Raw genomic sequence first — 26,853 nt, forward strand, 5'->3', positions numbered from 1 at the left:
TGCAAATACTTAGTACAAAGTAAAGCAACTGAGTTTCTATTTCTGCTCCTTAATGAGCGGAAGTGTAAGTGCATTCTAAAGGGACAATCGCTCCAGAAGGAAACCTGTTGTTTACCTTATTAAAAATAAGTAGAAGAAGCCTTCTATGGTTTATTGTCCACAGAATATAAAGTGTGGATGATTTATCCTGATATTCCATGAACACATTTATGTAAATAAAAAATCCCGTTTTTTACTGTATCTAATTGAAATGGTAACCTAAAAAATGCTGAGAGCTTGCTAAATTTAATGCATAAATTGTTTTGATTCCTTGATAGCATAAATGGTGATGAAGATATTGGTAGGTGGGAACTGATTCTATTGACATCAGACATCTTGAACAGCTAGTCCTGTGAATCACATAATGATAACTGGTTAGGTTATATCTTCACGTCATCAATATCGTTAAGGACAAGCAACTTGAAAACCTTCCATGTCCGAACCCGAGGGGAATGCATAACTTAGGGACATTTTCACTGTAGAAGTGAAATTTGTATTTTATCTTTGGTTTCCTGTGAGCCCAGTCAGTTTACATAGCAGAATTAAACATATTAATGAATTGTTTTAATGCATTTTAGGCTTCATGGGTTTCGAGTACGCTGGGTTTCTGGTTTACTGAACTTCTAGAAAGAAACTGCCAGTTTACCTCCTGGGTTTTCAATGATCGACCCCATTGTTTTTGGATGACAGGCTTTTTCAACCCCCAAGGATTTTTAACAGCAATGCGACAGGTAATAAATATCTCTGATTTGCACTTGTTGTGTTGTCCTAATTTTCCTCCACCAGCTTTGCTTCTTTCTTATTGTTTTAAAGAATATAATAAGACAGAGAATGACTATCTCTTTTCTGTTCCTGGCAGTTACATTGCCACGAACATAAACACAGCCATTTATTTTTAGGCTGTTAAACTTGAATTTTATTTATTTGTTATTTTCATATTTGTCATGATTTAATATTTCCCTCTTGAAGTATAAGTGGTTAAATTAGGCCATGGGTATTTTTTAAATATTTATTTGAGTTGTAGATGAACACAATACTTTTATTTTATTTATTTTTATTTTTATGTGGTGCTGAGGATCAAACCCAGTGCCTCACATGTGCTAGGCAAGCACTCTACCACTGACCCTTCACCCCCACCCAGGACATGGGTATTTTTTTTTTTTATGAGAAAATCATCTTAACTCTTTAAATACTATTCTATTTCCTTTGGATTAGGGTAATTTGCAGCTGAAGTTTCATCATTGTTATGCTTTTTCTATTAAGACAAAGTCTAATTGTTTTCTTCCTCCTTTGCTGCCTGGAATAGGAAATAACTCGGGCCAACAAAGGCTGGGCTCTGGACAATATGGTGCTTTGTAATGAGGTCACCAAATGGATGAAGGATGATATTTCTGCCCCTCCCACAGAGGGTGTCTACGTCTATGGCCTCTATCTTGAAGGTGCTGGCTGGGACAAGAGGAACATGAGACTCATTGAATCCAAACCCAAAGTGCTCTTTGAGCTGATGCCTGTCATAAGGATTTATGCAGAAAACAACAGTAAGTTATCTTGTATATTCAGCGAGGTTGGTATTGTTACAACAGATGACATTATAAACATGGAATCTCATTATTTTTTTTAACCAGGTAATAGAATTTTACTGTTTTATCAACCAGCTTTATATCCATGGGTGTGTTTAATGAATATTTATGGCCCTCCAGATACTTTCTCAGTGCTATTAGAGAGGTAATAGTTCTAGCTAGTTATTGCCTATCTAATAAAGCAGACAGTATATGTAGGGATACTCATGAAGCTTTGAGATAAGAAAGAAGTATTGGGCATAGTCTATATGTGGATGAAAGGAGGGTGAGATAATAGTAGGACTAAGAGGTCTGGGACTGGGAGTCAGGCATTGGACCTGGCTGGGCCCTGAAGGATGGGTGTGAGGAAATAGGTGAGTGGCAGTCAAAGGTTTTCTAGGCAGGATTCAGGGGCTCGCAGCTTGCAGGCTTAAAGTAGGTTGTGAAGTCCAGGTTGAGTTCAGGGGCAGTAGGTTTACTGCTATGGTTGATGGTAATATGCTGGATTTATATTTCAGCCTATGAATATAATACCAATTCTATGAAGCACATGTATTATTCCACTTTGACAAAATAATCCAAGCTTTATTTGATAAGTCTAAAAATATCTGAGCTCTTTCCCTTTGTTGGCTTGATCCATTTTGGAGGTTTTTGTTATTGCTTTTCACTCAGTTAACCTCCCAGCACTCGCCACCTTTCCACGCATGAGGGAATCCTGTTCAGAGTAGAAGCATAAGTCAGAAGTTCTACAGTCAGCCATGTTCCTGGATCCCCAGGAAATACTGACTTCACAATAGAAACAGAAACAATTTTTCTCTAAAGGTGGTGGTATCCCCCACCCATCCCTTAGTAAATAACACATTTGGAAACATCAATCAGGAAAAAGAGTTTACAGACTATAAATAGTTATTTTTAAGCAAGAATTTGCTGATTGGCTGATATATACTAGCCTTCACCTTAGGTGTTAGGACACAAAGACGATTATGAACCAGATCTTGCCCATAGGAACTGCAATCGAGTGAGCAAGACCGATAAGTAAATAAATAATTAAAATGCACTTAGATAAATTTTATGATGCTTAGGGAACCACACCTTTGCCCAGAGGGTTAGGGAGAATGGTTTTAAGGGCAAGGATGAGTGCGATGGTAATTAGAGAAAGATTTTTCTTAGCAGGGGGAAATAGCATCTGCTTACCCGGTCAATCCCCATCCTTATGGAGCTTAGTCTCAAATTAGGGGCAGAGGTAGATTGCCATACAAGAAGAAAATATAATCAGGTCTTGTTACTTGCAGCTTCTGGACTTGTGACTTCACCTACATGCCAGAGTTTATATAGAATCTCCAAATCACTACTCACATGCACAGAGAAACAGAAAATTTGAGCTGCCCTGTCCATGTGTTCCAAGTTTGAGGCTGAACAAAGTGATGCTCTGCCTTCTTATTTAAGCTCCTATATTGAAAGCTGAAGGCATCCTTTTCATGGTCTAGTTAATGCCATATTTTCTGCATTTTTTGGTACTTTTTTCCCCCTTAAAATGGCCCTTTAGCATAGTGTGTATGTGCTATCTGCTATTTCTGAGTGCAGGAAGGCTATGCCTTATGGAGAAAATATATATGTCAAATAGGCTTCCTTCAGGCAGAGAGCTCCTGCCATTGAATCCAATGTCAGTGAATCAGAGAAGTATATTTAAAAGGTATCTTTCATCAGAGCCAGGCACAGTGGTGTACCCCTGCAATCTAGTGACTCAGGAGGCTCAGGCAGGAGGATTGTTCAAAGCCAGCCTCAGTAGCTCAGCAAGGGTATAAGCAACTTAATGAGACTTTGTCTCACAATAAATACCCAAATAAACAAACAAACAAATAAATAAACAGACTGGGATATAGCTCAGTGATAAAGTGCTCTTGGGTTCAATCCCCAGTATAAAACAAACAAACAAAACAAATCAATCAAACAAACAAAAAACAAACAGAAACACACCTAAAATAATGTTATGGATTGACTGGTTGATGAAAATGTGACCAGTAGGAAAACTAACCTTGTATTTCCCCCAGGAGCAGTGACACAGCGCTTGTTAATCTGTGTTCATGGAGACGAGAGGACATGATCATTGTGCATAATAAGAGTTGGCTGTAAATGAACACACTAATTTCAAGTAGCTGTGGTTTCTCTGAGGAAAGCCCACACAAAACTCACCTAGGCTGGAGCGTGAGCCTTTGGAGAGAACATTGCACTGAATCCTGGTGACAGAAAGGGGCTGTGCTAAGATTCCCAGGAGGAGAGGGAAGGCTGTGCAGGCACCAGGTGGTGAGGGATGTGCTGTTTGAGGAGCAGAAGGGAGTGTGCAGCTGCGGAAGAGATGGAGGGTAGGAGTAGGGACTGATGAAGTCGGTGCGCCCAGGGCTTGACATGCGAGGGTGCCATGGGTGTCGGTGCGGTATGGTGGATGGCAGGACTGAGATGGCAAGGGAGAGCATGCCAAGTACAAAGAGGAGCTTGACTTTGCCAAGGGTCTGGAGTTGCTGCCTGAGCCTCGTGACCAGAGTTTTATTATGGAAGATGGATTTCCATAGCAGGGTGGATGAAGAAGAAGGGAGGAGGTTCTGGGAGTGGGGAGCCCAGAGAGAGGCTATTGGATATAAAGAGCTGCGGCAGCAAAGACAGGGGAAGAGGACAGGAGCCAGGTGGACAAGAGCCATCGCCAGGACCTGCAGAAGATTTGGGCATCCTTTGTAAGAGAGGAGGGAGGGGGAGGATTGAGAATGGCTTCCAGGTGCTTGGATTTCTCACCAAGTGCAGATGATTGGTTAATTGGGTGGAAGAGACCCTCCCACAGAAGGCCCAGGATCTTAAAGGCAGAAGGGCAGTGTCACAGAACGGGAGGATTTCTAGTCCCTCTTAGTATGGCATTTCCTGTCACTTCTGTTCCCAGTGGGGGGTGTGGCTCACAGCAGTGTTCTCCCAGTAGAATTTTGCAAGAACTGAAACGGAAGCCTGATTCCTGCCACACCACCACCCATTCTGTCTAAGTTTAGGACATCATGCTGGAAGAACGTAATCTGCCAATTATGTTTCTGATCACAGAGGGGTGAGGCGAATATAATTAAGTATGTATGATTTACAGCAGACTCACTGATTCGTTCAAGGCCAGCCGTCTTGGGTCCTGGAATCCCAAGTCCATCTCAGGACGTTTTTGATACCTACTCACCAGTGTACTTTTGAGTTGGCCTTAGAAGCAAGAGTGCGGATCCATTTCTCTTCAACTGGAGAACAATAGAGGAGGAAAATGTCTGGCAGAGAGATGTCCAGTATGCACTTGTTTTTTTTTTTTTTTGCAGTTAGCTTTTTTGTTGTTGTTGTTGTTGTTCTAATCAGTTATATGTGACAGCAGACAGAATGCTCTTAGATTTATTGTATACAATTACAACACAATTTTTTCACTTCTCTGGTTGTACACAGAGTAGGGGCACACTATTCGTGCAGTCATACATGTACCTAGGGTAATGATGTCCATCTCATTCCACCATCTTTCCTATTCCAATACCCCCCCTCCCCTCCCCTTCCTTCCCTTTGCCCAATCCAAAGTTTCTGCACTCATCCCATGCCCCCCCAATTATAGATTAGCATCCACATATCAGAGAAAACATTTGGCCTTTGTTTTGGGGGGATTGGATTACTTTGCTTAGCATGATATTCTCCAACTCTATTCATTTACCTGCAAATGCCAAAACTTTATTCTCTTTTATTGCTGAGTAATATTCCATTGTGTATATATGCTACAGTTTCTTTATCCATTCACCTGTTGAATGGATATCCATTCATCTACTGAAGGGCATCTAGGTTGGTTTCACAGTTTGGCTATTGTGAATTGAGCTGCTATAAACATTGTTATGTATGTCTGTGTCACTATTTATACTATCTTTAAGTCCTTTGGGTATAGAGCAAGGATTGGTATAGATTGGTCAAATAGTGATTTCATTCCAAGTTTTTAAAGAATCTCCATACTACTTTCCAGATTGGTTGCACCAATTTGCAGTCCCACCAGCAATGGATGAATGCGCCTTTTCTCCCACATCCTTATCGATACTTATTGTTTCTTGTATTCTTGATAACTGCCATTCTGACTGGAGTGAGATGAAGTCATAGAGTGGTTTTGATTTTCATTTCTATAATTGATAGACATGTTTTTTCATATATTTGTTGATCAATTATATATCTTTTTTCTGAGAAGTGTCTGTTCAGTCCCTTAGCCCCATTTATTGATTGGGTTATTTGTTTTTTTGGTGTTAGTTTTTTTGAGTTCTTTGTATATCCTGGAGATTAATGCTCTATCTGAGGTGCATGTGGTAAAGATTTTTCCTATTCTGTAGGCTCTCTCTTCACAATCTTGATTGTTTTCTTTGCTGTGAAGAAGTTTTTTCAGTTTGATACCATCCCATGTATGATTCTTGATTTTACTTCTTGTGCTGTAGGTGTCTTATTGAGGAAGTTGGTTCCCAGCTAACATTATGGAGAGTAGGACCTACTTTTTCTTCTAGTAGATGCATGGTCTCTGGTCCAATGCCTAGGTCCTTGATCCACTTTGAGTTAAGTTTTATGAAAAGTGAGAGACAGGGCTTCACATTTGTTCTACTACATATGGATTTCCAGTTTTCCCAGCACCATTTGTTGAAGAGGCTATCTTCCCTCCAATGTATGTTTATTGTCTTTTATGGCTGAGTAACATTTTATATATACCATATTTTTATATATACCATATTTTCTTTATCCATTCATCCTTTGAAGGACACCTAAGTTGGTTCTATAGTTTAGCTATTGCATGTTGAGCTGCTATATACATTGATATCAAAGAGTTAGGGATCAGATGTTATTACCCTATGTATATGAAACTATATGACCAGTGTGATTCTACATCATGTAGAATCATGACAGAAGAATGAAAACTTATACTTCATTATATATGATGTATCACAGTTCATTCTACTGTCATATAACTAATTAAAACCAACAAAAAAATTAAAAAAAAAAGACTTAGGCACTAGAACAGAGACCCTGTACCTAATCGAAGAAAAAGTAAGCCCAAATCTTCATCATTTTGGCCTAGGATTTGACTTCCTTAATGAGACTCCTACAGAGCAAGAAGTAAAATCAAGAATCAACAAATAGGATAGATTCAAACTAAAAAGCAGCTTCTCTGGAGAGGGAACAATCAATAAGGTGAAGAGAGAGCATACAAAATGGGAGAAACCACATGAACCTCAGATAGAACATTAATCTCTAGGATATATAAAGAATTCAAAAAACTTAACACACACACACACACACACAAAAAAAAAAAAAAAAAAAAAAACCCAACAAAATAACCCAAACAATAAGTGGGCTAAGGAACTGAATAGACACTTCACAGAAGAAGAAATATATGAAAAAAATGTTCATGATCTCTAGCAATTAGAGAAATGTAAATCAAAACTACTCTAAGATTTCATCTCACTCCAGTCAGAATGGCAATTATCAAGAACACAAACAACAATAAGTGTTGGTGGAGATATGGAGAAAAAGGTACACTCATACATTGCAAAGTGGTGCAACCGTTATGAAAACCAGTATGGAGATTTCTCAGAAAACTTGGAATGGAACCACCATTTGGCCCAGCAATCCTACTCCAAAATTTATACGCAAAGGACTTAAAATTTAAGATTGAAGTGTGTGGAAGTTAAGTGGCTTGCATACACGGTGAAAGCTAGTAAGTAATGGGCTAGAACATCAGCCCAAGCTTTGTGTGATTGCAGATCCAGTGTCCTTCTACTGCGTGGCTCTTTTTTTATGGCTTTAGACCTGGGATTTAGAAGACAGGCTCAGTCCAGGACATTTGGATATGGGCAGTGTCCAGAAGCATACAGAGCTTTCACATGGGGAAGTTTGTTCAGGTAGAAGGTGGAGATGGGTAAGGGTTGGAAGAGAGAACTGACATGTATTGAGAATCTTTTATGGGTAGGTTACATACTGTGTTTCACTCAGTCTTTAAACATTAGTTCAGAGAGATTGTGTTCAAGGGGCTCTAGATTTCCCTGGGAAAGAATGGGTGTCTCAGGGTGAAGGAAGAACAGCTGTGCCTGTGAAGGGGAGAGCTGAACACCAGACTGGAGCATGGAGGTTCTCACTGCTCGGCACATGGTGCAGCTCAATGTTCTTACCTGCATCTGGAGGAATTAATGTGCCTGCCAGGTCTCAGACAGGCCTTCTGCTTGTGGCTTTGTAGTTGTTGGTTCTTAGGATGCTGTGAAGTCTTGGAGGAGTAATTATTCTATAGAAATAATAGTCAAATGTTCTATAAGTCAAAAATAGCATTTTAGAAATTTTGCTATATCATATCATTGCCTCTAGTCCACATGTTGTAAAACGTTTCCCTTATAAAATGAGAGAAAAATCTTTCTCACGTTGAGTTAGGTGTTACTTTTCTTTCCTTGTGACTAAACTATAAAAATCCATGGCAATTTGACATTGAATATCTCAGCATGGTGGTAATGCAGTAATAATTTCATAAAACAGGTAATTCTTTATTATTTAAGGACAGATTGTTATGGCACTGTTGTACTAATCCTGCTGGGCATTAGTCAGTAGTGAAACTCATTTTGCAGCAGGTAAGGGAGAAAATAAAATAAGCAAAGGAAAAGGGGACTAATTTCAAAGTACTAAAAAGGAAAACTTCAGTTCTTGTTCTTTTTTTTTTAAATTTCAATAGAAGTTTGTGGAACCTTGTTTTGCTAAATAGCTGTGCTGTTGAAGAGGTATTTGTTTAGTGATGGAAAACTAACATTTGTATTACTCTGTTCATGCTAAATATTTACTTTTCATTTGATAATTGAATGGGGCTCTAATTGAGATAAAGAAGTTTAGCATCATTAATGACCAAAGGGAATTCCAAATGCAACATTTTAAAATTAGGATTCTTATAGTTAATAGTTTTTACATTAATACAAATTTATCACTTTAAAAATTCATTATTCAAGTTTGGATACAAGACTGGTTTATTTGTTTAATTTAAAACATTGTTTAGTTGTCAATGGATCTTTTGTTTTATTTATTTATTTACATGCTGTGCTGAAGATTGAACCCAGGGTCTCACACATGACAGGCAAGCACTCTACCACTGACCCAGAACTCCAGCCTGGTTCACTTATTTTTAAAAAGAAGGTATCTGGATGTTTGTCTTAACTCTAAAAATTGAGTAATATATGCCGAAATTTTAAAATGTGTTTTTCACTAAGACATCATAGAACCATCACCCAAATCATACTAAATTACCCAAGAGGCTAAGTGAAGTCACACACTAACTCTAGATCCTGTCTTGTCAAAGAGAACTGCAAAGAGGCAAATGCAATAAAGGTAGGTCTCTTTACAATTTCTTATATGTACAGAATGACTCTTATAAACAAACCTCAGTGCCGTGGCTGAGACAGCTGTGGGGGAAGAGAGTGACTGGACGGAGGATGAGGCAAGACTTGGGTGGCTCTCTGGTCCTAAGCAGGGGATAAAAGGGCTCAGGGCTACTGGAGCTCACGGGTTGTTTCCTGCTAAGGGAGGCAGCATTTCTAAGAATGCCCCGTGAAGGGCTCTCTAGTCCAAGACTGTCAGGTGTGCTGGGTTGGGGAGAGTCACGGAGTGAGGGGAGGTTCCTGACTCCTTGGCTCCACAGCAGTTAATCTGCTTCCAGCTGGGAAACCTGCAACTCTGTCAAGGTCATGAGTCTGAGAATTTATTATAGGGGAAGGCAAGTGTGTAAGTGTCTTTGCACATGTGTGTATGTTGGGGGATAAAATGAACATATGAAATATCTTAGACATTTACCACATCCCAGACACCATATTATACCAGACCATCACATATATTAACTTATTTAATCTTTATAACAACTCTAAAATATGTCATTTCCATCGTCCAGGTGGGGTTAAAGCTTGGAAACACTAGGTAATTTGCCAGTGGTTTCTGGCTACCAAGTGGCAGAGCCAGTATCAGAATTGCATTTGTCATTGTCTGAGCTCAGAGCTTTGGGAATCTGCACATGGAGGAACAGAAGGCACTTCCTTTTGGAATTGGTGATTTGCCAGGCTAGCCATCAGAGCCTGGGGGTGAGTGAGTAACAGTTATTTGTGACAGTGTGAGAGCCAGGACTGGGAACACCAGAACCATGGGTGGCAGTTGCAAGGAACCCACCACCATTTCCGAGACAGCATGGATCTTTGAGATCTCAGTAGTTTCTCTCCACCCTCAGGGGCACATGGGGACATGCTGTAGAGCTGATGTTATATGCACCCTCTGAGGGTGCGACTCCAAGCTTTGGGAAATTCTGCATTCTGACACCATAACATCAGCATCTACCCTGTTCTCACGTGCATACCCCTAATAGCTCTGGAGAGAATTTGTTTGTAGGGAGCTCTGTGCTGTGCCCTAGTTGATTCTGGTGTGCAAAGAAGTTAGAGGTATTTCAGCTGACACCAGCCACAAATCACTCCTGCTAATCCCCTGACTAGCACCACAAAGGAGAGAAGAGGGAAGTGAATATAGCCCTTTGGACTGTCCAAGGAGCACACAGCCGAGGAAGACACAAAGAAGCTCTGATCCACGTAGGCGTGCAGTTTCCACCCTCTTCTGCTCCTTCATGCACCTTGGTGGAGAGGACATTTCCAGTTTTTGCTTTTATTATTGTTGCTGCTTCATGTTTGTTTCCTCTTTTTGCTCATCTTTGATTTCTCTTTCTCCCTTTTCTTACTTTTCTCCACCTACCCTTTCCCCCCTTGGATTATTTTTAACTTTATTCTGTATTTTCCCCTTCTTTTTAGTTATTGGTGGTGGTGTTACTACTGTTGTTTTTAACTTTATTTCTGCTGTTTGTGTAATTGCTCCTATTGTTCTTCTCATTGTTGTTCTGCTCTTCTTCAGCTGCTTCCTTTCTGTCTTTGTGGTGCTAAGGATGGAGGCTGGCATGTCAATCATAGAGAGTGGGTGCTGGGCTACTGAACTGTTCCCAGCCCAGCCAGGAGGAATTGCACTTTTCTCTAGCCATGACCTAGTCCTCTGGAACCTTGGCAGATTCTTCAAGGAATGGTGACACAAAAGCCTCCAACTGACAACCCATCCCCAAGTAAGCATGGCAAAGAGCCTCTGAAGTCCTGCTCCTGGACACTCACCCCCACAGCAACAACAGAGAGCAATAAACAACGTTGTGGGCACCACACCCATGGGTGGTCTTGCCATTAGTCACTTCCTATCATATCTCATGTTACTGACAAGACTGGAAGTGAGTGCCATAGAGTAGGATCTGTGACCCCAGCCCCTGTGTCTCCTTGCAAAACAAATGGAGCTGCGGCAGCCTCTAAACAGAGAATAAAAGCTTCAGGACCATCACCATGATTGGAAGAACCAGTTACAGAATTGCTTCCAAGTAGTAAAACTAATATCAGCGGAGTCCAAGGGAACCCCCAACAACTGATAGGGGCTTCCATTCCACTTCAGGATTAACCAGGAGGGTGTACTCCACATGCACTGAGGTCTACACCACAGCTGCCTGAACTACTCCATGTTTATGAGACCTACAAAGAAAGTGGAATCCTCAGGCTCTAATACAGATGCATCGCGTCCAAATCCACTAATCATAGCTGGAGAAGCCATCGGGGAACTACACTATGAGGTCCAATTGGAATTCAACTCAACTAAGAAGGCTCTCACATAAAAGTAGAAGAGATATTCACCCAAACGAATGTGTCAACATCGAAACACAAGAAATATGAAAAAAGAACAATATGACTCCTTCTAAAACTCATAATAATCTAGTAACTGATTCCAAAGATATTGAAATCAATGAAATAGGAATGATTTTTAAAAAGATCAGTGACTTCCAAGAGGATTCAAATAAGAACATAATGCAGACTATCCTTAGCAATTCAACTGATCAACAATGAGCAATTCAATAAAGATAGAAAGTTAGAAAAAGAGCCAAACAGAAATCTTAAAACTGAAAAGTACAGTAGTCAGATGAAAAATTTGGTTGAAAGTTTTACTAATGAACTAGAACAAGCAGAATAAATAATATCAGGGTTTGAAGACAAAGATGAGGAATTATTACATTCAGATAGTAATAAAGAAAAAAATACATAAGATGAAGAGAACATACCAGATATATGAGATAGTGTTAAAAGACCAAACATACATATAATCAGGGAAGATGAAGGAGAAGAGCTATAGACAGAAGGCATAGAAAACCTGCTCAGTGAAATAATAATAGAGCATTTCCCAAATGTGGGGACAGATGTGGACATCTAGGTATAGGAGACATTTAGAACCACAAATTGACCAGAAGAACCTCCCCTTAAGATATTAAACTGCTAAAAGTACAGAACAAAGAAATAATATTGAAAGCTGGACGAGATGAACACCAAATGAAACCTAAAAGCAAACCCTTCAGAATAACAAGATTTCTCAGCGTAAACTCTAAAGGCTGGGAGAACATGGTATAATGTATGTCAAGTCCTGAAAGAAAATAGCTACCAACCTAAATTACCATAGCTGGCAAAGATCTCCTTCAGAATCAAGGAAGAAAAAGAGACTTTCCATGTATAAACTAAGGAAATTCGTGACTATTAAGCAAGGGAATGTTATGTCCAGGAGAGGAAGCAAGATAAACACAAGTATGAGAGCACAGGAAAAAAGTAGATCTCCTGAGAAGTACAGCTAAGCAAATGATGATTAGAAAAGAATCAAACGTTAACACAGAAAACAACCAAGCCTCTAAGATGAATAAGAGAGGAAGAAATGAATGGAGTATTTAAAACAACCAGAAGAGAAACGACAAAATGACAGGCATGTGTAGACACATTTCAATAATTGCCCTGAATGTAAATGGTATTAATTATTTAATTAAAAGATGCAGATTTGCTGACTGGATTTAAAAATAAGACCCAACATTATGCTGCCTTTAAGAAACTTACCCCACCTACATTTCCAGACTGAAAGTAAAAGAATAGAAAATGATATCTTGAGCAAATGGAATCTTTTTAAAATTAAAATATCATTACTTTATCATTCTATTCTTATTAAAATGATTTCCTTTTAAAGAATGTAAAGGATACACTATATAATGAATTCAAGTAGCTGTCAAAAAGATGATGCATTAATCTTTGTCATCAGTTTTTAGTTTTACAAATTTTAAAATTTTATTCTTTTAGAAATATATGACAGTATATTTTGATGTATTTATACAAATATAGCCATATGCATATCTAATTAAATAGACTTTCAGTCAAAATCAGAATAGACAAGGTCATTATTACATATTGATAAATGGAACAATTTATCAAGAAGATATAACAATTGTAAATTTATATGTACGGAATGTCAGCATACCCAATTTTGTGACACAAGCACTATTAGATGTAAAGGGAGAGAAAGTTCCCAGTACAATAATAGTGCGTGATTTCAATATCCCACTCTCAACAACAGAAGGGTCATCAAGACAAAAATAAAGAAACATCACAGTTGAATTATACAACAGATTAAATTGGCCTTGATGGACATCTTCAGACTATTCCATTTAACAACTACAGATTACACATTCTTTTCTCCAGCACATAGAACATTTTTCCAAAAAAGATTGTGTATTGGGCCATAAGGAAAATCTTAACAAATTCACAAAAACTGAAGTAATTTGTTTTTGCTTCTTATCAGATCATAATGGAATGAAGCTAATAATCAGCAGAAGAGAAAGGACAGAAGTTATACAAACACAGAGTATTATAGTTTAGATGTGGTGTCACCTGCCCCCAATCTCACATGTGAAACAATATGAGGAAGTTTGGAGGAGCAATGATTGGGCTATAACCTTAACCTAATCAGCGAATTGATCCCAGATGGGATTAACTGAGTGGTAACTGGAGGCAGGTGGGTGTGGCAGAAGGGTGGTTCACTGGGGGCGTGGCTATGGGGTATGTATTTTGTATCTGGAGAGTGGGGGCTCTCTCTGCTCATAATCATGTGAGCTACTTCCCTCTGCTACACTCTGCTGCCATGAGCCTGGAGGAATGGAGTCTGCTGTGTCTATGGGTTGAGGTTTCTGAAACTGTGAGTCCCCAAATAAACTTTTCCTCTTTAATTTATTTCTTGTGCTTGAGGAGTCTTGTTCAGAAAGTGAGTTCCTATGCCAATATGTTGAAGTGCTGGGCCTCACTTTTCTTCTAGTAAGTGCAGGATTTCTGGTCTAATTCCTAGGTGTTTGATCCATTTAGAGTTGGTTTTTGTGCAGGGTGACAGATATGGATCAACTTTCATTCTGTTATGTATGGATTTATGGTTTTCCTAGCACAATTTGTTGAAAGGGCGATCTTTTCTCCAGTATATGTTTATGGCTCCTTTGTCTTGTATGAGGCAACTATATTGATGTGGGTTTATATTCTCTGTGTCTTCTATTCTGTTCCATTGGTCGTCTTGCTTGTTTCGATGCCAATACCATGCTGTTTATAATAGAATTTATAGTATAATTTAAAGTCTGGTACTGTGAAATATGAAGCCTCCTGATTCATATTTCTCACATGACTATCTCAATAGATGTAGAAAAAGCATTTGACAAACTACAACATCCATTCGTGTTTAGAATACTGGAAAAACTAGAATAGTAGGGACATACTTCAACATTGTAAAAGCTACATATTCTAAACCCAAGGCCAACATCATTCTAAATGGAGAAAAGCTGAAAGCATTCCTCCTAAAAACAGACAATGATGCCCACTTTTACCACTTCTATCTGAGATTGTCCTTGGAATTCTAGCCAGAGCAATTAGGCAAAATAAAGAAACTAAAGGGATATAAATAGGAAAAGAAGAGTTCAAACCAACTCTGTTTGCCAATGACATGATTCTATATTTAGAAGAATTAAAAATCTCCACCAGAAAAACTTCTAGAACTCATAAATAAATAGCAAAGTAGCAGGATACAAGAACAACACCCATAAATCAATTGCATTCCTATACTCCAATGATGAATCAGGAAATGATGAATAAGAAAACCATCTTATTCATAATAGCTTGCAAAAAAATTAAATCCTTAGGAATCAATTTAACAAAAGAGGCAAAGGATCTCTACAGTGAAACCCACACAACATTAAAGAAAGAAATTAAGGAACACCTCAGAAGCTGGAAAGACCTCTCATGTTCTTGGACAGGCAAAATCAGTATTATCAAAATGGCCATACCACCAAAAGCTCTGTACAGACTCAATGCAATTCCCATCTAAATTTCCATGATATTCTTCACAGAAATAGAAAAAGCTGTCATGAAATTTATTTGAAAAAATAAGAGGCCCAGAATAGTTCCTAGTAATTTCAATTTTGATTAAACTAATAGGGCTATTAATACTATTAATACTATTAATTCTAAAAACCTGATAACAATTTTTATTCCTTATGGTACATTTGTTAATTTCAATAATTCCAAACCCTCTTTTATACTTTGAGTCTTTTTTTTCTTGTGCTGGGGAATCAAACCCTGGGCTTTGCATGTGTCAGGCAGGCATTCTGCCACCGAGCTATACTTCCAGTCTCAAATCTTGAAACAACAACAACAAGAAGTGTGGAGAGTGTTCAGCTTAAGACTGTACGGAGAGAGCCCTCTTAGAATCCAGTGGCAGCTTGAAAATAGAGTCTGCCCTCAACAGGAGGACTTCTTCCTTGCATGTTGAAGGTTGGGTCCGTTCTTCTTAGACACCCAGTGAAGTACACTGTCAGCACCGGGAGGCACAGATGGAGGGAGCCCTGCTCCCAAGCCTCCTTCCCATGGCCTCCCCGTTGTCCTCTTGCTGAAGGCTCAAGGGCTCACACCCCTGTTCTTTGGTGGAGGAATGTGAAGTCGGGGCTGGGATGTTAGAGCTGTTCTCCTGGCTACAGAACCTAGTGATTAGTCACGTGACTTTGGAGGAATCTCATACGTGCCACAGGTTGACCTCAGGTATCAGTTATCTCCACTTCATTTTCGCATTTGTCTGGAAAGACCCAGAGGTTCACCAGTGCAGGCTGTGGATCCCTTCTGGCCACGCTTGATTCCTGGACAAGTCACTCACCCTCCTTGTGTTTTGCTTTTCTAATCTGTAAAATGTTTTTTTTTTTTTTTTGGTGGGGGGGGAGGGGGTAACCAAGGATGAACTCAGGGGCACTCAACCACTGAGCCACATCCCCAGTCCTATTTTGTATTTTATTTAGAAACAGGGTCTCACTGAGTTGTTTATGCCTCGTTTTTTGCTGAGCCTGGCGTTGAACTTGTGATCCTCCTTTCTCAGCCTCCTGAGCCACCGGGATTATAGGCGGGTGCCACTGTGCCTAGTTGTAAAAAAGATTTAATAACAGTACCCACCACACAGAGCTGTTGAAAAAGTGGAAGTATGCTGTCAAGCACATAGTAGGCACAGAATAAATAATTCTAACATTGTTACTATTATTAACATTTTAACTGACATGATTTTTTTCCCACATGGGGTTTGTATGCATGCTTTTATTTCCAGGCTCTGTCCCTTGGGAGGACCTAGAAGCAATGACAACCCAACAGCAATGAATACACTCAGCGCCCAAATCCTGGTTTCCTTTTTTTTTTAATTTTAAAATATTTATTTATTCATTGTTATTATTATTAGAGCTTCATAGTTATACATAATAGCTGGGTTCATCCTGACAAATTCATACATGCATGGAAATCATTTTTACTAAATGACATGATTTTTTATTAATTGGTTTTAAAATTTGATTTAATTAGTTATACATGACAGTAGAATGCATTTATGCACTTTGATATATCATACATAGATGGGATATAATTTCTCATTTCTCTGAGTGTACATGTTGCAGAATCATATTGGTCATGCAATCACATATATACATAAAGTAATAATATCTGTTTCATTCTACTATCTTTCCTATCCCCACATCCCCTCCCCTCCCATCACTTCTCTCTACCTAATCTAACATAACGCTATTCTTCTCTAGTGACCCCTGCCTTATTGTGAATTAGTATCCGCATATTAAACATTTAGCCTTTGGTTTTTGTGGGATTGGCTTCTTTTGCTTATATGATAATCTCCAACTCCATCCATTCACTGGGGAATGCCATAATTTCACTCTTCTTTAAAGCTGAGTAATATTCCATTGAGTATATATACCACATTTTCTTTATCCATTCATCTATTGAGGTATACCTAGGTTGGTTCCATAGTTTAGCTATTGTGAATTGAACTGCTATAAACATTGATGTGGCTGCATTGCTATAGTATGTTGATTTTAAGTCTTTGTGTATAAACTGAGGAGTGGGATAGCTGGGTCACATGGTGATTCCTTTCCCAGTATTCTGAGGATCTCCATACTGCTTTCAATAGTGGGTGCACCAATTAGTAGTCCCATCAGCAATGTATGAGTGTAACCTTTTTCTCCACATCCTTGCCAACATTTATTGTTGCCTGTATTCTTGATGATTGCCATTCTGACAGGAGTGAGATGAATTCTTAGTGTAGTTTTAACTTGCATTTCTCTAATTGCTAGAGATTTTGAACACTTTTACATATATTGATCAATTGTATTTCTTCTGTGAAGTGCCTGTTAAGTTCCTTAGCCCATTGATCGATTGGGTTATTTGTTTCTGTGGTGGTGTTTTGTGAGTTCTTTACATAACCTAGAGATTTCTTTACCAGAGGTGCATTTGGTAAAGCTTTTTCCCAATCTGTAGGCTCTCTCCTTACTTCATTAATTTTTTCCTTTGCTGAGAAGAAGCTTTTTAACTTGAGTCCATCCCATTTATCAATTCTTGATTTTACTTCCTGTGCTTTAGGATTCTTGTTAAGGAAGTCAGATCTTAGGCTGATGTAGTGAAGATTTGGGTTTGTTTTCTTCTATTAGGCTCAGGGTCTCTGTTCTAGTGCCTAAGTCTTTGATCCACTTTGAGTTGACTTTTGTGCAGGGTGAGAGATAGAGGTTTAATTTCATTTTACTACATATAGATTTCCAATTTTGCCAGCACAATTTGTTGAATAGACTCTTTTCTCCAGTGAATGTTTTTGGCACCTTTGTCTAGTATGATATAACCATATTTATGTGGGTTTGTCTCTGTGTCCTCTATTCCATACCATTGGTCTACAAGTCTATTTTGGTGCCAATACCATGATATTTTTATTACTGTAGCTCTGTAGTATAGTTTAAAGTCTGGTTTTGTGATGCATCCTGCTTCACTTTTCTTGCTAAGGATTGCTTTAGCTATTCTGGGTCACTTGTTTTTCCAAATAAATTTCATTCTATTTCTATGAAGAATGTCATTGGGATTTTAATAGGAATTGCATTAAATCTGTATAATGCTTTTGGTAATATGGCCATTTTGACAATAATAATTCTGCCTATCCAGGTTCTTGGAGATCTTTCCATCTTCTGAGTTTTTCTTCAATTTCTTTCTTTAGTGTTCTGGTAGTTTTTATTGTAGAGGTCTTTCACCTCTTTTGTTAGATGGATTCCCAGGTATTTTTTTTTAGGCTATTGTGAATGGGGTAGTTTTCCTAATTTGTCTTTCAGTGGATTCATTGCTGATATATAGGAATGCGTTTGATTTGTGGGTATTGATTTTGTATCCTTCTTCTTTGCTAAATTCATTTATTAGTTTTGGAAGTTTTCTGGTGAAATTTTTTGGATCTTCTAGATATAGAATCACGACATCAGCAAATAGTGATAGTTTGAATTCTTCTTTACTTATTTGTATCCCTTTAATTTCTTTCTTTTGTCTAATTGCTCTGGATAGAGTTTCAAGGATGAGGTTGAATAGAAGAGGTGGAAGAGGACATCCTTGTCTTGTTCCAGTTTTTAGAGGGAATATTTTTATTTATTTTTCCATTTAGAATTATGCTGGCCTTGGGTTTAGCATATATAGCTTTTGAAATGTTGAGGTATTAAAATTAAAATTTAAAATTAAAAAACTATCTCTAGTTTTTCTAGTGTTTTGAACATGAAAGTGTGCTGTATTTTCTCAAGTGCTTTTTCTGCATCTATTGAGATGATCATAGGATTCTTGTTTTTAAGTCTATTAATATGAAGAATTACGTTCATTGATTTCCATGTGTTGAACTACCCCTTGCATCATGGTGCACCATCTTTTTAATATGTTTTTGTATGCGATTTGCCAGAATTTTATTGAGAATTTTTGCATCTATGTTCATCAGGAATATTGACCTGAAGTTCTCTTTCCTTGATGTATCTTTGTCTGGTTTTGGTATCAGTGTGATGTTAGCCTGATAGAATGAGTTCGGAAGGGTTACCCCCTTTTCTATTTCATGGAATACCTTGAGGAGTATTGGTGTTAATTCTTCTTTGAGAATCTTGTAGAACTCTGTGGAGAATACAGCTGGTCCTGTACTTTTCTTGGTTGGTAGGTTTTGATGGCATTTTCTATTCCATTACTTGAAATTATCTGTTTAAATCATGTATGACCTCCTCATTTAGTTTGGGTAGGTCATATGTCTCTACAAATTTGTTGATATATTCATTATTTTCTATTTTATTGGAGTATTAATTTTCAAAATAGTTTCTAATTATCCTCTGTATTTCAGATGTGTCCATTGTGATATTTCCTTCTGAATCTTGTATTTTAGTAATTTGAGTTTTCTCTCTTTTTCCTTGGTTAGTTAGCATGGCTGGGGGTTTATCTATTTTATTTATTTATTTTTTCAAAGAATCAATTTTTTGTCAATTTCTATTTTTTTCTTTTGTTTTGATTTCATTTATTTCAGCTCTGATTTTAATTATTCCCTGTCTTCTACTGCTTTTGGTGTTGATTTGTTCTTCTTTTTCTAGGACTTTGATGTAGTGTTAGGTCATTTATTTGGTGACTTTTTATTCTTTTAATGCATCCTTGATTTCGTCTACTATCAATTTGTCATTCAATTGTATACTATTTAGTCTCCATTTGTTACAGTAACTTCTATTTTTATTTTATTGTTGATTTCTAATTTTATTCCACTGTGGTCTGACAGTATTATCTCTATTTTTTTTTTTTTTTTGTATTTACTAAGAGTTGCTTTGTGGCATAAGATATGGTCTGTTTTAGAGAAGGAACCATGTGCTGCTGAGAAAAAAGTATATTTGCTCATTGATGGATGACATAGTCTATATATGTCTATTAAGTCTAAATTATTGATTGCATTATTTAGATCTATAGTTTCCTTATTTAGTTTTTGTTTGGAAGATCTGTCTAGCAGTGAGAGAGGTGTGTTAAAGTCACCCAGTGTTATTGTGTTGGGGTCTATTTGACTCTTGAAATTGAGAAGGGTCTGTTTGATGTACATAGATGCTCCATTGTTTGGGGCATAAATATTTATAATTGTTATGTCATAAAATTAATACTCCAATAAAATAGAAATACTGATATATACTTACCTTACAAAATATGAAATGTCCTTCTTTGTCTCTTCTGGTTAACTTTGGGTTGAAGTCTACCCAAAGTGAGGATGGAGACCCCTGCTTGTTTACACAGTTCATATGAGTGATAAGTTTATTCCCATCCTTTTACCTTCAGCCTGTGGATGTCTTTGCCCATGAGGTGAGTCTCTTGAAGACAGAGTATTGTTTGGTATTGCTTTTTAATCCAATCTGCCAATCTATGTCTTTTGATTGACGAGTTTAGGCTGTTAATATTCAAGGTTGTTATTGAGATGTGATTTGTATTCCCTGTCATTTTGATTTACTTCTGGTTTTTGATTTGTCTTACTTTCTCATTTGGTTGAATGTCCCTTTAGTGTAGATCCTCCTTTTGCTGTTTTCACTTTTTTTTTTTTTCACTTCATCCTCATGGAATATTTTGTTGAGAATGCTCTGTAGTGTAGGCCTTCTAGCTGTGAATTCCTTCAGTTTTTGTTTATCATGGAATGTTTTAATTTCATCTTCAAATCTGAAACTAGATATCAAAGCTGCTTCTATTGCAGAGAGACCACTAGGGGATACACTCATGCAAAGGAGCAACCCCGGGATGGAGCAGCAAGACCAAGGGCCAGCAGCACTCTCAGCAGGAAGACCCCAGGCTCCTCCAAACCTGCAGGCACCCCCACACAGGACCTGCAGGTCCCAGCTGGAGTTCCCAGACAGAGGCTCTTGTGGTGGTAAACCTGCTGGCATCTGGGCCCCAGGCCATGGCTGGTGACCCAAAATGGGTGCAGTCACATGCAACCAAACCTGGAATCTCCCCAAAGCAGTCTTCTAGGCCATGGTAGCAGTGGTAGTCGGTGGTCGTTGGCAGCAGGCAATGGGTCAGCAGCAGGGCTAGCTGTAGCGGCAGTTGCAACGGCAGCTTGTGGGGGCAGCATCACCAAGTGGTCTGTGGGGGTTAGCAGCAGTGTCAGCTTTGGTTGCATTTAGGGCATCTTCTGTGGCAGTGGCACTCAGAAAGAAGACCTCCAGGCAACCTCAGGCTGCCAGCATCGGAATCAAAGGTGGCAGTAATGGCGGTAGCGGTGCATGCAGCAGTTGATTGACAGATTTTTTGATTCACTGGCAGGGACCATGGAGGTATTGTGGGAAGTAGCATTGTAGGTAACCGAGGCAACCGAGGCAGTGCCCAGAGAAGAAACCTCCAGGCACGACAGTGGCATCTGCGGCAGCGGTGTGTGCCAAATGATGTGATTTTTAAAGGATTAAAAGAAATACCAGGCTGAAGAGTGAATTGCCTAGTCATTTAAATGTTATTAACAAAAGGGAGGTTAACTAAGGGAACGATTCCAAGGTTATCCAGAGACGCTGTGTAACTTGTTCACCTGGGCTATGGGCAGGAATATATGCAATGCACATTACTGTGTGGATAAAGATTCAGGGTTGGTAAGGAACTTATGTAGTCAGAAAATGAAATTCTCTCAAGGTGTTTTACTGAAACCTTTAGGATGCTAAGTGTAGAGCTCACCAGTTTTCACATCTCCTTCTCTCCGTGTCTCTTTCTGGAACCCTAAGGCTTGGAACACATGTACTGATTTGTTCTACTTAGCTAGTATGCTTATTTTTGTCTTCAGAGTTATTTGTTGAGCAGGGGAATGGCTTCAGATCACCTGTTCACCTGGTTGTTCAGTGTCTGTCAGCATTTTTACTCTGGAATTATTTTTTCAGTGACTTCTAATCCTGGTGCAGAAGTTTTCTGCATGCTGTGAATTGACATGGACACCTTTAGGTCTGAAACAATTAAAAATAAATAAAATTGGACAAGTATTTTAGAGAAATACCTTTTTAATCTATTTATTACAAAGAATTTTTAAAAATAATCCCAAATTTCTTTTGGATTAAAGTCCAAGTAGCCAAATATTTCACAAGGCATAATTATTGGAATTATCCTTATGACTCTGATGGCTTACTTCAAGATTTATGAAATGGTTGTTAATCAAGTTTGCAGCAAGAAGAACAATTAGTTATATGTTTATTACATATTTATAGATCCTAGGATTAAAGGATTTAAATGTATCAATATAATTAGCATTCCATGCTTCACTGGCATTCATTTGCTTGATCAGAAAACTATATTTATACATATGTATGTTTATCTAATTAGGATTACCAGTGATATCCTCATAGTAATTGAAAAAATAAGACTAAACTTAAGAATTAGGTTTTATATTATTTTAGGTTGTTTCTAATGATTAATTTTATGGGATTCAGTAGGCACATTTTTAAAATACTAAAAAATTCTATGATTTTCTTGTTTTAGAGCAGTTTCTCAGTCTTGTTACTATGAATATTTTGGTCTGTATAACTGCCTGCTATGGGGAGCTGTCCTGTTTGTTATAAGGTGTCAGTAGCATGTCTACTTCTATCCATTAGATGCATGTAGCAAGCCCATGGTTTTGATAACCCAAAATGTCTCTAGATATTGGCAGACTTCCTCTGAGGGTAGAATCACTGTTTCAGAATATTTATTTTATAGTGAAATTTATGTATAATATTATTATACTCAAATATTTTAACTTCTAATAAAAGTGACTTAATTTATAGTGGGTGATTAAAAACACATGGCATAGCAGGTTGAAGATTTTATTGGGTCAAATAATAAGGCTTTAACTTCTGATTGCTTTGCTTTTTTCATTTGTTACAAAAAAGATAAATTATTCAGCTAATTAATTCTGGGAAGAAAATTCAGTGACTCTGACATACCAACAGTGCATTTACAGTTACTGTTTCCACGTTTTAGTGCCTGTGTTTGTTATACTAATTCACCAGAGCTGAGTTATTCCCCTGGTCAAACATGACTTCACCTCAATAGTTACAAGAGAAACCTTTATAATGTTGCACTGGCTTTCCACAGTTATGGGAGGATGAGTGCAGACACAACTTTTGTCCTAAAATAATTTATAATCTGGAAGAGAACATAAAATAATCTACTTCCTGAGATGGATGATAGGAGAATGTACAGATAAAAGACCTTGGGCAGAGTGTTTTTCTTTTACCAGAAGCTAATGAAGCTTAAACCTCCAGGCTGCTCACAGGCAGAGGTTTCTTCCAAAGCCCAATTTTGTATTTGTGAATTGTTTTTCCTTTTTTTCTTAAAGTGGGCCTGCATGAATTAGCACGCACAATTCATGCAGGCCCACTTTAAGAAAAACAGTACAGACCAAATCTGTCCCTGAACATGGCGTTTCCAAGGCTGGACAGAAAAAGTCCATGGTTAGGCACAAATGCATTAGAGAAGATCTTTGAAGGATGGACATCCATGGATTGTCTTCATTGCATGCATAATTTTAGAAACTATTTATTTTACTTCCCAAAGGGAGAATCAAATCTCTGGGAGCTGGACTGTACCATTTCTCTCTACGTATAAAGGGATTCCACAATACCTGATTTGGCCAGGTCACACCTGTCTAGTGGTTTAAACGTGATGTGGACTATGGTATAGATGGTTGAAGAAGAGATTTTTAAATAATAATGATGGTGAAATGTTGTTCACTAGTGCTGGATGTCTGATTAAGGTGCAGGCCCCTTATACCAAAGGCAAGGCCTGGGGGAACAGAAGCAGGTAGTGCTCTTTGACCTCCACACCACAAGATTTGGTGTGGAGGTCAAAGAGAATGCCTGGAGGGTACTGTTGACTTGGCAGGTGGAAATGAGAGGACCCACATGGACAGGGGTTACTGACAAGGTCATGAGGCAGGGAACCAGCAGGGTCCATCTAAACTTGGCTGGATATCTTGCCACACCCAGGGTGACAGAATCTGCTTCACAAACCAGAGTTGTATGACCACTGGAGGAATTTCCCCCATCCTATCAAACCCATTTGTCTTTGGAATGCCCTTCAGTGTGCATGCTGCACTCTCTCCGAGATGTTCAGATCAGAAATTCACCAAGTTCCTTTCTCTTACAAACGTTTTATAGGTGTAAGAGATCCTCGGTTTTACTCCTGTCCCATCTACAAGAAGCCAGTTCGAACAGATTTAAACTACATTGCAGCGGTGGATCTCAGGACTGCCCAGGCCCCGGAACACTGGGTACTCCGAGGAGTCGCCCTCCTCTGTGATGTCAAGTAATGTGGGAGTGTCCTGATGTAAAACCTACATCATCCTTACTTTTATTCCCTGAAGCGCTGGACAGTGTATGAATCAGGTTTCTCCTGCCATTAATGGATGCATAGCCTCCCCCCACTCCTTGGATGTTGAGGTTAATTTACCTATTCATTGGTACATTTAGGTACATTTACCTATTCATTGTTAGTGACCAAACTCTGTATTTGTTTAAATTTTTTTTTAGTCATTTAAAAGCAAAATCTACAACCTCCTAATAAAATTGGCCCTCAGATCTACACTAGGTTAATCCACTATATTAAGCATAAGGTATTCAGGTTCTCTAAGGTAGCACAGTAAGTTTTTGCAGATTTTGCTTCTATTGCTGTTTACATTGGATCAGGTTAAGAGATTTATTTTCAGGGCTTTAAGCAGCTAATTAAAAAGGTCTTTTGAAAATGGAAGGAAATAGAATGGGTTAAGAATGTCAATAGATTATTCATGTAAACCTATAAAATAAACATTCGAAAGAATGTTTAATCCCATTTATAATTAGTAATTAGTAACTAATTGATGTCTCATAACTAAAAAAAAAAATAGTTGAAAGTGAATCACAGTGTGGTGTCTGTAAAACTGACACACTCTGAAATTTCTAGGGCCATGTAAATTGACCCAACCATTTTATAAAATAAACAGAGAATGAACCATTAACATGTTCACATTCTTTGATTCTTATTTTCTCTCCATCAAGGAAACAATTTAAATAACTGAAAGCAAGTGACTTATAGAGTTATATTTAACAACAGAAAAAAATTGGAGTGCCCTAAATACTCGATAGTAAAGCTATGCTTTATTGAAAATTTCATAATGTGGAGATGGCAAACACAGGATTAAGTGAAAAATATAGGTCACAAAATATGTAGCATACACACTATTATTATCAGTGTAGCAAAAATCATGCAATAACATGGAAAAATAAAGTCAGGTGAGATGGCACAATTAAGAAAACAATTGACTTGAAAAAATATAATAATAAGAAGAAAATATAGGAAGAAGATAAATGTCTTATAGTCTGTGGGTATTTCACAAGGGCTTTTATTAAGTAGGAAAAACATTATGTAAAGATTTTTTTCATTCATTTTACTTTAAATTTGTTGCAAATTATGAACTGCTTCATCTATAAACTATTGTCTAGAAAAATTGGTCAGTATTAAGTTAGAATTGTGGTTTTCAGATGTTTGGTTAGCTCCAGATCTGCTAACTGCATATTTCTCTGTGATAACAGGTTTTATGGAGGTGGGCCTGCCAGGAGACAGGTGCTGGTCCCCTTCATTAGGCTATGGGCTGTGACCAATCCCATTATTTTATGCTAATTATGATGAGATTTAGGCTTGAGTAGTTGATATGACTTCTGCTCTTTTTGGGTGATACTGTTCTCATTTAAACAGCTTCCTTTGGTATGGATTAGTGTATTAGTTGATTCGTGTGAATTGTGATAAACCAATCATTTTGTTTTTAAGAGCACATAATGAAAATGTGAGCAAGATACAAATTAATAAAAGATTGTTAATAAATGTCTGAGTTGAATTGTTTATTAGAAAGGGGGGTAACTGCCATCAAGGATCTAGAAATAAGCTTTAAAAAGGGTATTTTGGTTAAATAATTGGAAAATGTACAATTCATATAAGTTTGTGATATATAGCTCTTGGCCTGGATGTGCAAATCTTGGAGACCCAACATAGAGAAGGACCCCAGGAAGCAACTCAATCAAACATCTTAGGAATGAGTTTAACGGGGAATGTCTCTGAGGCACCTTGCATCCTTGGTTCTACCCCAGCTGCTCAGGTGGGCAGGACAGGGCCATTGGTTGACTCTGCCAGATGATCGAGGGTCCCTGACTGTCTTGAATGTGGGGCAAACCACTGCAAGGGAGCTGGTGCCATTGATAGTGATAGAGCAGCCCGTTTCACCTTCCTCAACACGGATTGAGTCAAAAGTTTATTTAATGCCTCCCGTGTATCAGGCACACTGCTGGAGCAGTGGTGAAGAAACCATTTTACCATGCTTAACCTCACAGAATGCACCCAACAGGAGCAGATACAGAAAACAAGCAATTATTCTGGTATGCACTTACACATAACCTCAATTTCTGCGTGTATAGCACTACATGTGTAGGCTATAGGAAGGAAAATACTGGATGCCATAGTGAAAGTAACAGGAGAGGCTGCAGCATTTTAGTGGTGTCATGGATGAACTGGAAGAAGCCAAGCTCCCGTGCCCCCCCCCCTTTATTTTTAACTAAGGGCACAAAGCTTAAAAGTAGTGGGGTGCTCTCCTGAGTTGGAGCAGCTGCTGCTCATCCTGGCTTGGTTTCCCATGTATCACCTGCAGCTGCTGTGACCCTTTTATGAAAGTAAGATCCTTCCAGAATTAAGGAAAAAAGGTAAAATCTTGCCTTATGATGAACTGCCCTTTAATGCATGGGACATACATGACTATTTCTCAGAAACTTACCCCAGCCTTCAATGAATGTCATTTACAGGGAATGTTGGCAAACGTTGTACCAACTCAGCATTAGTGAGGCTGTGTCCCCATCAGGGGACCCAGCAGAACCATGGTCCAGGTGTTCTGGAGCAGCATCTCTACCCTGGATGCTGGTTTCCTGCAGAGACCTAATTTGATTGGGCCATAAGGAAATACAGCTTTGAGGAGGTGACATCTAAATTTAGAC

At 38.3% G+C, this 26,853-nt stretch overlaps 1 protein-coding gene across 4 annotated transcripts in view; it reads left to right on the forward strand.

Moving 5' to 3' along the window:
* Dnah5 (dynein axonemal heavy chain 5) overlaps positions 1-25,696 on the forward strand; it is a 283,494-nt gene extending 257,798 nt beyond the window's left edge. For all 4 annotated transcript variants that reach the window (XM_046468300.2, XM_058570742.1, XM_058570743.1 and 1 more), the window contains 3 exons: positions 618-770; positions 1,346-1,577; positions 23,998-25,696. In XM_046468300.2, the coding sequence (XP_046324256.1) occupies positions 618-770; positions 1,346-1,577; positions 23,998-24,149 (537 nt within the window). In that variant the 3' untranslated portion in view covers positions 24,150-25,696. The remainder of the gene's footprint in view (positions 1-617; positions 771-1,345; positions 1,578-23,997) is intronic.
* The last annotated feature ends 1,157 nt before the right edge of the window (positions 25,697-26,853 follow it).

Source organism: Marmota monax, unplaced genomic scaffold (genome assembly GCF_021218885.2).
Source record: "Marmota monax isolate L192 unplaced genomic scaffold, Marmota_monax_Labrador192_F-V1.1 WCK01_AAM20220418_F8-fsc00120, whole genome shotgun sequence".
Taxonomy (NCBI): domain Eukaryota; kingdom Metazoa; phylum Chordata; class Mammalia; order Rodentia; family Sciuridae; genus Marmota; species Marmota monax.